At 36.4% G+C, this 15,546-nt stretch overlaps 1 protein-coding gene and 1 pseudogene across 17 annotated transcripts in view; one reads left to right on the top strand and one right to left on the bottom strand.

Moving 5' to 3' along the window:
- Positions 1-15,546, bottom strand: part of PTPN13 (protein tyrosine phosphatase non-receptor type 13) — a 204,381-nt gene that overhangs the window by 111,818 nt on the left and 77,017 nt on the right. For all 17 annotated transcript variants that reach the window (XM_073891890.1, XM_073891892.1, XM_073891894.1 and 14 more), the window contains exons 4-5: positions 7,541-7,606; positions 5,221-5,406 (exon numbers count right to left, since the gene is read on the bottom strand). In XM_073891890.1, coding sequence (XP_073747991.1) covers positions 5,221-5,406; positions 7,541-7,606 — 252 coding nt within the window. The remainder of the gene's footprint in view (positions 1-5,220; positions 5,407-7,540; positions 7,607-15,546) is intronic.
- LOC112835620 (small ribosomal subunit protein eS24 pseudogene) lies at positions 604-1,234 on the top strand (annotated as a pseudogene).

Here is a 15,546-nt window from a genome sequence, read left to right as displayed (position 1 = left end):
ATTTGTTTTTCTTTATAGGATTTATGTAGCTCAGTTCTGGCCAATTCATCTTCAGGAAATGAAAGGCAAGAGAGAATTGTAGAAGAATTATCTGCTAACTGGGGAACAAAGTTAGCCAAACTGACGTAGTTAAAATGAGTTCCATCTGAAAACAGTAAACTAAAGGAGTTCTTTTTTCCCTAATTGGTTACTATGTTAATCTCTCAAGTTTGATTATGATTTTAAAAACACATTAATTCTGCTATAATAAAGCTTTCTCCTGATTATAACTAAGCACTGAGGGTACTGACATAAATTATTTTCAAAAGTAATTTTCTAGATTTTTTCCTGCCAGGAATTACATTTGAGAAATGTTTTAAACCAATGGACATATTGAGGGATGACAATTAAATTTAAATCAATGCTCTTTTGAATCTCCTTTATAATAAAATGTTTGAATAGTCTTTTTTTTATTAAAGATTTTTATTTATTTATTCATGAGAGACAGAGAAAGAGAGAGAGAGGCAGAGGCAGAGGGAGAAATGGGATGCGGGACTCAATCCTAGGACCCTGGGATCACGACCTGAGCCGAAAGCAGACGCTTAACCATCTGAGCCACCCAGGTGCCCCAAAATATTTGAATAGTCTTTAGCTTTAATAACTTTAACTGAGGGTACTCATTTAAAATAAAGCATATCATTTTCTTCCACCCTAGCTGTTTGAACCTTGGCTGCCATCATGAATGACACAGTAACTATTCAGTCCAGGAAGTTCATGACCAATGGACTACTTCAGCTTAAACAAATGGTCACTGATGTTCTTCAGCTGGGAAAAGCAACAGTACCTAAGACAGAAATTCAGGAAAAACTAGCCAAAATGTACAAAACCACACCAGATGTCATCTTTGGGTTTGGACTCAGAACCCATTTTGGTGGTGGCAAGACAAGTAGCTTTGACACTTCGGTGGATTATGCAAAGAAAAATGAACCCAAACACAGACTTGCAAGGCATGGCCCATATGAGAAGAAAAACACCTCAAGAAAACAGCTAAAGGAACATAAGAACAGAATGAACAAAGTCAGGGGGACTGCAAAAGCCAATGTTGGTGCTGGCAAAAAGAAATAAAATGTTTAGCAGTGAGCTGGTGATTGGACAAAAGAAAAGGAGTAAAGATTCTGCAGTGACTTTATCTGTGGTGATTATGCAGATTTTTCATGAGAGAATTAACAAAGAACTTTTAAAAAAATTAATAAAATAGGGGCGCCTGGGTGGTTCAGTCATTAAGTAGCTGCTTTCGGCTCAGATCATGATCCCAGGGTCCTGGGATCAAGCCCCGCATCGGGCTCCCTGCTCAGCGGGAAGCCTGCTTCTCCCTCTCCCACTCCCCCTGCTTGTGTTCCTGCTCTCACTATCTCTCTCTGTCAAGTAAATAAATAAAATCTTTATAAAAAATTAATAAAATAAAATAAAGGATGTCAGAGGAGAGGTATGTGAGTTGATGGGTGAAGTAGGCAAAGGGGATTAAGAGTACACTTATGATGAATGCTTGAGCACTGAGTAATGATGTATAGAACTGTTAAATCACTATATTGTATACCTGAAACTAATCTAACACTGTATGCTAACTATACTGGAATTAAAAATAAAAAATGTATTAATGGGAAAAAAAGTATATTATCTTTAAAAAATTAAAGTAAAAGTGTATCAAATTTGATCAAATTCCACATTATAAGGGATGAAAAATTAGAACACTGGGTTTAGTTAGATGATCAAGAAGAGCAGAAGCTTCAAGAAATAAATGGAGAGGTAATGATGAAGAGAAATTACTTAAATCTGACATCAAATGCATGCGTACGTATTTGTTTACAAACATATATACACAATAATTTTAATATTCCTCCGTTAGTGAAATTTGTTTGAATATGGATTAAAAATCTACTTATGGTAGTAGTTTAAGGTAGTATATTAAAGGTATTATGTTTCCTACTTCTAAGAAGACTTAAATGGAAGTATTTCTGGAATGATGTCATCCTTTAAATTACATAAATGATATTAGTAGTGTATTGCACTATGTTGTCAGTAACTAAAGAGATAAGGCACATCCTGCATCTTTGGGAATCCCTGCATTGACAGCACTGTTAGTAATAGCTGCCATTTATTGAGCAATTACTATAAAGCAGGCACTGCTTTAGGTGCTTTACAAAGTTTACTTAATCCTCAAGACCCCTTATGTGGTAGGGTTATTAACCTTGTACTACAGACAAAGAGAGAAATAGCAAAAAAACAACAACAACAACAACAAACTTCTAAGAACCTTGAAGCAGCTCCTCAACATTGAAATAATTATCTTCACAACTGTTCAGTAACATGAGTGGATGGTATGTGTTACTATTCCTATTTTATAGATAAGTAAAATCAAGGTCAAAGATGCTGTGACATTAAATCAGTAGAAGAACCAAGACAAGTAAGCTGGCCTGCTGACTTTACACTCCATGCTAATTAACTTTCAATAGATAAGAATTATGGTCCCTTGAAATGAATTTCACCCTGAACAAAAGACTAAATCATTCTCTTGGCTCCTGAAGGCAACAGCTTCAGAGGAGCAAAATGGCTAGCAGCTTGGGCTTTGGGGTCAGAGAGATCCAGGCTCCAATTGTGTCTGTCATTTACAAAGTGCGTGGTCATGGGCAGATTATTTAATCTTTCTAAGCTTTAGTTTCATTATCTCTAAAACGAGGGTAACCTGAGACTGTTAGGATGAACAAATGTGGACAAGCACATAAGCCATTTAGCACAGTGCCTGGCACAAAACAAACAAAAAAAGGTAGCCGCCAAGGCTCCGACTGTTGGGTGATGTCCAGGAGACTAGCAAGAGCAATAGAAAGATAAGGGGAACAATGTTATTTCTTCTTAGTAGAAATTTGCCTCTGGAAAGGCAGCGTACCTATATACTAATTCGACTGACCCTTCTATTCTTCTCTCCTACTAAATAATCCCACAACACACCCCATATCCAACTTAATACTGTTCCTCAAACATACCCCGCTCTTTCCTATTTCATAGCATTTAACCAGGCTTACTTCCCTCTGCCTAGGTTACTTTCTATCAGACTACTGGATCTAGTTCAAAGTGCTATTTTTCGATGCAGTCATAACTTGTATCCTTCCCCTCAAAACTTCATAGCTTTAAAAATTCTTCCTGTGTTGCTTTTCATACTTTCCTCTGCATTTTATAATTAACCAAATGGTTGTAGAACTTTAAATAAGAGCTCTTTGAAGGTAGAGCAAATATTTTATTAAGTTGTATCTTCTGTAGTATCTAGACAGGTTTCATATATAGATGAGCAATATTCATTACTGTAATAAACTGGCTTAAATACTAAATGTAAAGAGACGGAGATCTTTAATATGGGCAACTATTAGAAGGACAATAGAATTCCATGGAGGAATATTTCTTCACTAAAAGGAAGAAAAAATAATTCTAGCAATTTTATTAAAGGGATAAAATCAGCAAGACAAGTCTTAGAGGAGATGTGGTAAAATAGAAAGATCGCTGGACTAATAGGAAATATATGTCCCATAAGCTGTGTTAAGTCTCAATTTCCTTATTTAAAAAGTGAAGGAATTAGTATTGATCGCTTTTTCTCAAAGGAAGTTTTATGGAACATTAGTATTATGAAAAAATCTGTAAAAAAAGAAAAAAGACCCAAATAAATTTGGGAAATGTTTTATCTACATGCGTACCACTCTTGAAGGTGAGTAATATAGTCTAGTGTATTAAAGGCTCTGAGAAGTTCTGCAGTGAAAATATATTTTAATTTCTCTTAAATAGGTTTTCCTCAAACTTATTTGATCACAAAGGAATTTTTAAAAACAAAACTGTATTTGATAATATGTAGGAAACTTTGTTCTGGATAGAAGGCTTTCATAGATTTTTAGTAGCTTTACCTTTGTTAAAAAAAAAATCAGATGCAGGAATATAAACAAATAAGTAAATTAGAACTGGAGCAGCTCTAGTTAAGGAGGGGAAATAAGCAGCCAAGAACCCATTCACTCAGCCTCTACTACCTATATTCCTTTCACTACAGAAGCACCAAGGTATAGTTTACAGTTTACACAGGGTACAGTCTATAAATCATTTGCCTGGAAGAATCTATGAGCCTGTTTCTTGTCAACTAGCAAATTGCACAGAATTTGGATATACCCCTCCAGCCATACAACATCCTGGTTAAGATGGCAAAACCCCAGGGCGCCTGGGTGGCTCAGTCGTTAAGCATCTGCCTTCAGCTCAGGTCATGATCCCAGGGTCCTAGGATCGAGCCCCGCATCGGGCTCCCTGCTCAGTGGTAAGCCTGCTTCTCCCTCTCCACCCCCCTGCTTGTGTTCCCTCTCTCGCTGTGTCTCTGTCAAATAAATAAATAAAAATTAAAAAAAAAAAAAAAGATGGCAAAACCCCTAGGAAGAAGAAGTGAGAAGCCATCAAGAACACTGTGTGACAGTGGCAAATTTGTAGTTCACACAAAGAAGGACCTCACTCAGGTCCCATAACTCTGAAGTGTAAGAGCAGATAAAGTTGGATCTAGATCAGCTATCAAAAACCAAGGAGTATCCGAGTACTATATATTCATGTCTTTTTGTCCCAGATAAAGTGTAACACATGATTTGCAGAGGTGGGACTATAGATACAGGGTTTATTATTCTTGGGATTCTTCGTATCTATGACGAGAGAGAACGGGAGCGTCCAGGTCTTGGGGCAATCTAGCAGGGATACAAGCATGTATCACCCCCTTCACACCAGGTGACAGTGTCCATAGAAGATGGGGAGAGTTTTGGGAATACTCAAGGGGTCCAGACCAGTAAGTGGCCAAGAAAGAGGTATAAAGCAATAGAAAGTGCATTATTAATGCTAAAACCCATTTTGTATGTCAATGTATTTTTCACAATAGACAGAACCACTTGCTGGAAGCTCCTTACGATGTAAGAAAGGAGGCAAGAACAAACATTTTCAGCTCTAACACATTCTAAAAAAAGATGAATTCTCATAAAATCTAAGAGACTAAGTTATTGCACCAGGCTTCTAAATTTTAAGTCATGTTTCAAATAAACAATTAACATTAGAACAAGGAATTTAATGTACTGTTCCCTAGTCTTCATTGAGAAAATGCTACCTACAGTATCTTTAAAAAATGTTCTGCTAAATTTTAAAATATGACTATATATACCAGTTGGAACTGTAGCTTACCCCAGAAAGATTTCCCAGAACCAGTTTTACCAACTGCTTCACATAGGAAAATGAAGGTGCACAATTGCTATTCCTAATATGGGCACTGCAAGCATCCAGAACAGTCCGAACAGAAACTCTAGCGTAAATAACATCTTCACACATTCCAAGCAGGATGCTGTTGAGATGATCTCCAAGCTTGATAGGCTGAATATAAAGAAAGGAAAAGCAACTTTGAAAACTGTACGTAAATCTTATCCAACATGAGACAAACCATTTCAGGAGTCCCAGGAACCACACCAAACACACTGCAAATACTTGGAGGAAAGGAACTCCTTATCTAGCAGCATATATATTTTACTACATTTTATCTTTTCATAACCCCCAAAAATTATTAGAAGATGGTTAACATAACTCTCCCAAGATAGGAAGTATTACAGACAAACTCAAGTTTTTTGTTTTTGTATGATAAAGAAATGGAATTCCTCAGTTATTCAAGTATTTTGGTAAGCAGTTCTGTGAGTGAGTGTGTGTGTGTGTGTGTGTGTGTGTGTGTGTGTGTGTGTGTGTGTACGCACATTTTGGTGAATAAATGATTTCCTAACAGTCAAAAAACTGTAATATATTAAATATATATTAAATATAATTTGACACTGATGATAACTTAGATTTCAAATACTACAATGACTTAAGATCATTTAAATATAAGTTCTCATCATGCTGGTGAAATAGAGAAAGTGTAATGTAAGATTTTTTAATTAGCTGACATGATTTATAGAATATTCTATCCAAATGTGCAATAAGTATACTTAAAAATGCAAATTAAAACCACAAAAAGAAGCCACTACACGACTCAACAGAATGGCTAAAAATAAAAAGACTGATAATTTGAAGTACTGATAACAGAAAAGCATGGTTGGTGGGAGTTTAAACTGGTACAACTGCTCTGATTAAGCATGCTTTTCCTATGACCCTTCCTTTCCACTTCTCGTCCATTTGGGTATTAGGTCATCCTTCAGATCTCAGCTTGGATGCAATGCCCTCTAGTAAACTCACCCTAATCCTCTAAGTCTAGTGAGAGGCTCCAACTCTTGGTTTTCCACAGCACCCTCCACTTCCCTACCATAGCATTCACACATTGTTATAACTGGCTAATTTTTTGCCTTGTACCCCTGGATAGACCCCACAGTCATGGGCCAGTACATTCCTAGTGTCTAGTACAGTGTCTGACACAAGATAGGGGCTTAATACTTTTGAAATGGTTATTAAATAATTGCAAAATGATTATGATTTCTGATAGCAAAATATGTCTCCAATTTATATATTATTGATATTTACTTAATTTTTGGCTATCTGAAGAGTATAAAGTGTTAACCATAGGTTATGATCACATTTTACACCTAAATTGGGTTGTACAATATATGACACCAATATTTCCAGTAATAATTTAACTTTTTCACCTATATTTATAAAATTGAAACTGAGGAGAGAAAGTAAATAAATACACAGTATTTTTCATGATACAAAATGATACCAAACCAAGTTGAAGATGTCATCCATCTTTCATGGATCTTAGGATGTCTGAATTTTAGAATAAAAGCCTAAAATGCTTGTTACTTCTTAATTTGATGAAATAAAAAGAAAACAACCCTATACTTAGTTATTTTTGTTTTTGATTTCTAAATGCCTAAAATTAAACCTAATTCTGTATGTTACATCTTTGCTTTGATGAAATATAGTTCTTAAATTTTCAATTACAATTTATTATTTTTTTTATATTGGGTCTTTAGGAATCAATTATTCTAGAAAATGAGGATTAGAAACAGCCCAAAGATCATCAGAACGCAAAACATCAAAGTGTTGCTTTAATGTTGGTGTCTGCTGCCACAGGCTTAGTGAAGTATGATTTTGAAGCGTTAAGGAAAAAAAGTAATGAAGTATGAACTATATTTTGAGACACACTTAGAGCTATTATTCCTATGTGTCTGCATCAAAAAAGGTTATCACTTTAGTTCAAGAATGAATCATCAACATTTAGAATCCCTCTTATCAGTCATTACATTAGAAGAAATACAGTGGACTCCCATTTCTCTTGCTATAATTTTTGAAGAGGCCATTACATTTCACAGACTAAATAGACAGTAACTGCTATAATTCTAAGAACATTCTGAGAATAATGCCTTTAGTACTTTATTATTTCATGCTGAGAGTATGACATTATTAATGTGAACAAACAGCATAGAAATGCTGGTATGCCTGATAACTTGCTGTAGAACATAAATATACAAGGAAGAGCTTTCTAAAAAGGGTAAAGTTGTATAGATGTGACAATTTGACTTACTTGGCTCTGAGGCACTTCGTGATCAGCCCCCCAATACAATGTCATTCCAAGAGAATAAATATGGATCTAGGAATAGAATTTAAAGAATCATTTTATGGTAAAATAAAATTTAAAACTTTAGCAAGTACTAAAAAAAAATTTAGTGAGTACTGTATATTCATGACTTTTTTTTTTGGTCCCAGATAAAGTATAACACATGATTTGAGAAAAATCGTCATTTCATATTTTACATAAATGTGAGAGCTTAAAATAGAAAAGAATGGAAATTATCAGAATAGATTTTTCCCCATAATTCCCCAGCCTATCTATGAATAATTTTGTTACTTCTTATTTATTTTAAAGTTTCTTTATGCAAACTCCTGCAAATATATTTTCTTTCTTTTTTCTTTTAAATTAAGTGATCTCTATGCCCAATGTGGGGCTCGAACTCATGACTCCAAGATCAAGACTTGCATTCTCTATAGACTGAGCCAGCCAGGTGCCCCACAAATATGTATTTTTTATAAATGCCAGAAGCTTTAAAAATTACTCTGCACTTACATGTTTAACAAGAGATATATGTGATATCATTTTATACATGCAGGTATTTCTCTTGAGTTGATTCTCTGAGATTATGGATTAAAGGGTAAATCATCTTTAATTTTGATACACATTGTTGGATTCCCCTACACAGAATTTGGGGATGCAAGAAATCCATTTTGCATTTCTGCCAGCAACATATGAGATTTTTTTCACAAAACCTTGTCTATAGAAGGTGCTATAAAGTTCTGATTTTTGCCAATGTGAAAAGAGAAAAAAATCTGATGGAAGTTTTTTTTTTTTTAACTGAAGTTCTGATTAGCATTTTTCTTTCTAAGAATGGATGGGGCAACAGATGGAGAAAGAAGCTGGGTGAAAAAAGATTTTTTTGCAACACATTTTTATGTTGATAGGAGTGATCCAACAGGGAAAACTGGAACTGCAGGAGAGAGAAGAGGTTGTTGGGAGAAGACTGTTGAGTAAGTGGGAGGAGTGGAAGTCAAGCACAAGTGAAGGAGTTGGCTTTACGGAGGAGTACGGATGGTTCATCTGGGGTAAGGAGACAGAGAAGATGGGAATTTATGTGAGAGATCTGGTAGTGGGATCCTGGGAAAAGTTGCTCCTGACTGCTTCTACTTCTTTCCTGTGAAACAGGAAGTGAGATGAAAGTGAAGACAGTTTGGGGCGCCTGGGTGGCTCAGTCGGTTAAGCGTCTGCCTTCGGCTCAGGTCACGATCCCAGGGTCCTGGGATCAAGTCCCACATCGGGCTCCTTGTTCAGCAGGGAGCCTGCTTCTCCCTCTCCCACTCCCCCTGCTTATGTTCCTACTCTCTCTCTCTCTGTCAAATAAATAAAATCATTAAAAAATAATAATAATTTTAGAAAGTGAAGACAGTTAATCTCGTAAGTCATCATTTCCCATTTTTCCTCCTGTTAAGAAATTCAGAGCTAAACTTTTAGCCCACCTCTATCAATACTGCATAATCTTACTAGGTGCATTTTTTTGCACCAGTCTTACTCCAGCACTGTCTTATTTTCTTGCCTTTTATTTTCATTTTGCTTTTATTTTCTCACCTTTATTTTTTTAATTCTCTGAACTGTCTCAGATCCTCTTTAGAAACAGATGAGATATGCACACAAAAAACTGGGTATCCTTCTTACAATTTCACAGCACTTTAACCTACTCCAACTTTGTTCCTAAATTATTCCAAATCTCAGATTAGAAAAGTTGTTCCTCTTTTCAGATATTTTCATTGCTCCCAATTAAAACAAAAAACAAAAAAACCCAGTTCTTTATAATGACAAACAGGGCTCACTCTGACTTGCTTCTACCTCCTTTTTCTAGACAGATTTATATATAAGTTTTCCTTCTGTTATTACTTCTTCATGTATCATAACTGAAACACTTCAGCACTACTAAATTCTCTGCTGCCAAAATAAATCCTTCTGTTTCTCAATTTTTCTTGAGTTCTTTCTTATCTGTCAATAAAATTCCTACTCTATTATTGATGATCTAGAGATGTATTACCATATACATTTTCCCAAACAGGATAAAGCATTCAGTTTCATGTAGTTATATTTCATTTGCATCTCTAATGAAACAGTTAACCAATATTGCCTATAATACAGTTAAGATGTGTCCATGTTTGTGTTCCTTGAGGAAGTCTTTTATACATCTTATAATACCTCTTGGCAACTAACACAGAACTTGTATACAGTATATATTCAATAAATGCCTGCTGAACTTAATGAAATGTACGTAAGTTCAAGATAGCATAGTGCAGGCTATTTGTATATTTCTGTTCAGATTTCTTTTCAAAGAACCTCATATGTGAACACCTTTTCAAAGAACCTCATATATAAAAAACATTCTTCATGGCTTTAACATAAAGAACTAATTACATATTCAAATATATTTCTCTTAACGTGTTAAGATTTGTGATTCTCTGAGTGCTGAAGATTATTATATTTACTGCTCAATATGCTAAATGAGTTACTATATTTTAATAATTTTTATACATGACTATATAAAATTAGTAGCACAATTCCTAAAACTAGGTTTTAAAATTGTATACTTGCTGATCATTTATGTATATAATGATTAATTCTATATGGCAATTTGACTGGACCAGAGGATGCCTAGATAGTTGGTCAAACATTACTCTGGGAATTTTTGTGAGAGTTTTTGGATGAAATTAACACTTAGTTAAGTAGACTGAGTGAAGCAGATTGCTCTAAGGTGGGTGGGCCTCATCCAATCATTTGAAGGCCTGAATAGAACAAAATGGCTTCCCCATTCCCGAGGAACAGAAAATATCTTTAAAAAAAAAAAAAAAGATTTTATTTATTTGACAGAGAGAGACACGGCGAGAGAGGGAACACAAGCAGAGGGGATGGGAGAGGGAGAAACAGGTTTACCACTGAGCAGGGAGCCCAATGCAGGGCTCGATCCCAGGACCCTGAGATCATGACCTGAGCCGAAGGCAGATGCTTAACGACTGAGCCACCCAGGTGCCCCCAGAAAATATCTTTCTGTGTGACTGCATTTGAACTAGGACATCAACTTTTTTCTTGCCTTTGGACTTGAACTGAAACATCAGCTCTTCCTGGGTCTCAGGTCTCCTGGCTTTCAGGCTGGAACTACACCATCCGTTCTCCTGGTTCTCAGGCCTTTGGAGTTGGAAAGGACTAGAACAGCTAAACTTGGAAAGTGGACTTAAGAAATTCAGGCAATTAAGTGGATATGTGAAAAAGGAGGAGTCAGAGATAAAGATACAATGAAAATGTGACTTGGACAGGAGGGCACTTGAGTGAGCTAGTTAATATAACTCATGGGGAACGGAAATATATTTTTGTCTTTATAGTTATAATGGGTTGGAATGTAAACTCTGTAAGTGGAAGGAATTTGTCCCACTTACCACCCTATCCCAGGACCTAGAACAGCACTTAACATATACTAGAAATATTTAGTGGGCTTTACTCTGTGCTGGATACTGTTCTAAGTACCTTACAGGTATTATTTAACTTTCTAATAAACCTATGAGGCAAGTACTCTCATTATCCCTTTACATAGAAGTCACCTGAGGCATAGAAAGGTAAGCAAGTTGTGTGGGGTCACATTATCTTTCAAGTGACAAAGCCAGAAATTTTACTCAGAACCCACACTTGATAAGTATTTGCTGAAAAATAAAATGGGATAATAATGAAAACAGGCATCACTGAGAAGGCTCACAGAATACTTTCCACCTCTACGTCCATTCTCTAGAGATGTTAAGTCTTCGAAGATTTAGCTTACTGACCATAAGACACTGGGTAAGGTACTGCAGTCTGATATGCAGATACCTCCCACCCAGTGATTTTTGTGAAGAAATAAGAGCTGCTTTATGTGTGCTACATAGCTCCTTTTAGCAAAACCCCTTGACATTGTGTGGCTATGCATTTAATAGCAACAAAGCATAAATAGCTGTGGGTGAATAAAATCCTGAATTGTTTCCACTCACTCAACAAATTTTCAGAGCCTCCAAGTAGCAGATATGGCATACAGCAATGGTTCTCGAACTTCAACACAGATCAGAATCATCTGGTAAAACATAGACACAGGGTCCTACCTCTAGGGTCTCTGATTTAGTAGATCTGCTGTGGGGTCTGAGAACTTGCTTTTCTCACAAGTTCCCATATGATGCTGATGCTGCTGGTTGGAGGACCACACTTTGAGAACCACCAGTATAGAGCAGAGGGGTTACATACAATGAGTAGGACAGGCAGGGTCCCTTCCATCTCAAACCTTCTATTATAGCAAACAAGACAAGATAATGTGATGTACAAGACAGTACTCAGAGAGTACAATTAGTGTAAAAGAAAGCTTTAGATCTACAGGAAAAGTTAGGCAGGCAATAAGGGGATGAGGCAAGAGCTAAGACGGCATGAAAGAGAGTTGGAGGCTGAAGGAAAGGAATGTGCAAACGCTAAGAAGAAGAAAAGCACTCAGTGCATCCAAGACATTGAAGTAAGTCCAGAATAGCTGGAAGCATAGAGCTTCAGATAAAGAGTGCTCAGAGGGAAGGCTGGTGCCATACACCCTCAAAGGCCAGGACAAGGAGTCTACAGTTTCTTAAGGGAAATGGAGAGTCTGAGTAATGTTAAGCAGCCAAAGGACAAGAACAGATACGGGGTTTCAAAAATGTACCAACTGTAGTTTAAAGAACAGACTGGACAGGGTCAAAATTGGAGGCAGGGAGAAGATTAGAAAGTGTTTGCACCACTGGTCATTCATGATGGACTGGACAAGGTATATTCACATTGTTGTATACCAGATCTCTAGAACTTCTTCATCTTGCAAAACTGAAACTCTATACCCACTAAACACAAATTCCTCCTTCCCTCTCTTACCAGCTCTGGGTAATCATGTTTCTGCTTTCTGTTTCTACTGTCTGACTACTTTAGATATGTTATAGGAGTATAATCCTACAGTATGTCTTTGTGTGACTGGCTTATTTGTTTAGCATAATGTCCAAAGGGTCACTCATGCTGTAGCATGTGATAGGATTTCCTTCTTTTTAAAGGCTGCATGTTTTCCATCGGGTGTGTATGCCACATTTTCTTTCATCCGTCAATGGACATTTGAGTTGCTTCCTATGGGGTATTAAGAATAATGCTGCAATGAATATGGGTACGCAAATATCTCTTCAAGATCTTGCTTTGAATTCTTTTGGATATACCCAGAAGTGAGATTGCTGGATCACACAGTAATCACACAGTAACATCCATAATGTTTTCCATAGTGGTTGCACCATTTTACACTCCTAAAAACAGTGCACAAAGCTTCCATTTTCTCTGCATCCTTGATAACACTTGCTATTTTCTGTTCTTTTGATAGTAGCCATCCTAGTGGGTGTGACATAGATTATGTCCACAACCCCAGCATTTAAAATGTTCAATTTAATTATGTTACTACATACTGGACTCTGGTACTAGACAGTCCTGGAGTTTCTTTTTTAGTGGTTTACATAGTGCCCATTATATAACAACAAGTAGAGTTGTCAAATTTATGGATGAATGAATAGACAAATGGGAAAGAGGGGAGAAAGGATGCGTTAATAAGATTTAATATAGAGTAATTTTAGTAAAATGTGGGTAAGGGAATTTGTTTTTTTTTTTTTAAAGATTTTATTTTTAAGTAATCTCTACACCCAATGTGGAGCTTGAACTTACAGCTGTGAGATCAAGAGTCACATGCTCCACTGACTGAGCCAGCCAGGTGCCCCAGTCTTGTTTTGACAAGTTCAGTTGAGGCTTCTGCCAGGGTTGGAGAAGTGAATTTCCATTATTGTTCTTATAAAGATGACCCTTGATATTCAAGAAGCACAGAGATAATAGCAGCCATAATTCCTGATATTTAGACTGCAAGTTAGTGGCAATGAGCACTTAAACTAAGAATCCTTTAGGATTATCAGGAATATAGTACAAATTCGTGGGGCATATCAATATTCTTGAAGACAAATCACAATAAAAATTTGATTCAGGTTCCAATCCCATCAAATTGATTTCAAAAGAACTGCCAAATTAAGCACATCCTGTGAACAATTACCAAGTAAACAGAAAAGCCAGAGGATCAAAAAGCTTAGTGTGACCTGTATAAACTTGTATAGTTTTTAAGGCATGTTATCTTGAAAAGTAAAATTTTAAGGCAAATAAATGAAAGTGCCTATTTATAGAGCTGGTAATGAGGTAAAATTTTTCATACAACTGTACATACACAGTTTACAAAGCAACTTCCATTGAACAAAGAGAATATTTTTATGCATCAGGATCTTACTAAGCACTCATTATTATTTACAATACTGTGCTGGCACTTAGTATTATTTTTAAAAATAATAGTAAGCATGTACTGAATACTAGTTAATGACATCCTTAACTCATATAAGTCGTGAAATGCAATTACCACCCTCTTTTTCAGTACACCCCTTCCCCATTAAAATCAGAATACTAGAATAGTGATTTTTAATTTTTAATTGCCATACTAACAATATCAAATTAGTATGTTTCCATGAATTTACTGTCCACTAGTCATCAAATAAATAAACGTCCTTTTGCCCCCCACCACCAAAAAAAGATACTAGAATATATGGCTATTCCCCTGACCTTTGCTTTACCTTTACATTGCAAACAGGAATGGGATCAAAAAACCAGCCTTTGATTTTCTTTATACTTAGAATTGCACTGAAGCTTCTGAGGCATGAGGTAAGCTAGGAGTGCCAATTAGCTCCACTAAGAAATCAACTTTACTTTAACGTAGTAATGGCAACAATCCCACACCCATCCCATTCCAGCACTGGCTCCTAAATACTCAGCCTAGTAATAGGGAGGTGTCAAATCACTTTCCCAACCATGTGCTCTAACAGTTGTACCTAAACACAGGGCAGTTTACTTGTTTGGTATCTTGACATCACAGGGCAAAATGGTAAAACCTTCAGCAAATGAAAAGCACTTGTGCACCTGAAATTTCTACTAAGCACTTTTTTCTTTAATTGTGGATTTTAAATGCTTTCAAGAATTCATAAACACCCGTGCAAAACTTTTCATAATTAGAAAAAAACCCTACTATAATTCAGTAGAAGTTTTTAAAACTAATGCAGTGTTTCTTAGTTTTTCTGAGGTCACCAGATCCACTTGAGAGACTGATAAATTTATGGACACTGTTCCTCTTCCTCAAAAGTGCTCAGACATGCAAAACTTAGTTTGCCATTTCATTGATTTGTAGATATCCTGAAGCTCAATTAAGATTTAGAGATGTCGGGACGCCTGGGTGGCTCAGTCGGTTAAGCTTCTGCCTTCTGCTCAGGTCATGATCTCAGGGTTCTGGGATCAAGCCCCACGTTGGGCTCCCTGCTCAGTGGGGAGTCTGCTTCTCTCTCTCCCTCTGCCCCTCCCCCAACTCATGTGCTCACTCTCTCTAAGAAATAAAATCTTTAAAAAAAATTAGAGATCCCAAGGGTTAAATAATTTGCATACACACTATGTCTATTTCCAATGTTCTAATTACCCTCTACCTTTTAAAAATTTATTATCAGGGGCAACTGCGTAACTCAGTGGGTTAAGTGTACCACTCTTGATTTTGGCTGGGTCATGATCTCAGGGTTATGAGATGGAGACCCGTGTCAGGCTCCGCACTCATCGGGGAGTCCACTTGAGATTCTCTCCCTCTCCCTCTCCCACTGCCCCTCCCCCTGCTTGTGTGCTCTCTCTCAAATACATAAATAAATAAATCTTAAAGTTTATTTTTAAGTGAACCACAGACTGTACAGACTGCATGCATTTAAATAGTAACAGTAAATAGCTATATATATGCTATGCAGCTTAGTAAGACACCAGCAATACATTTGAATACCTTCACGAGGTATAACAATGACCAACACTCGGTATACACTCTATAATATACAAATTTCCTTTCAAATACCTTGTATCATGTAATAAAAACTTCTTTCGGC

Source organism: Callorhinus ursinus, unplaced genomic scaffold, assembly GCF_003265705.2.
Source record: "Callorhinus ursinus isolate GAN/ISIS: 27379988/994484 unplaced genomic scaffold, GSC_fseal_2.0 scaffold4, whole genome shotgun sequence".
NCBI lineage: Eukaryota > Metazoa > Chordata > Mammalia > Carnivora > Otariidae > Callorhinus > Callorhinus ursinus.
This window is presented reverse-complemented; position numbering and strand designations above follow the sequence as displayed.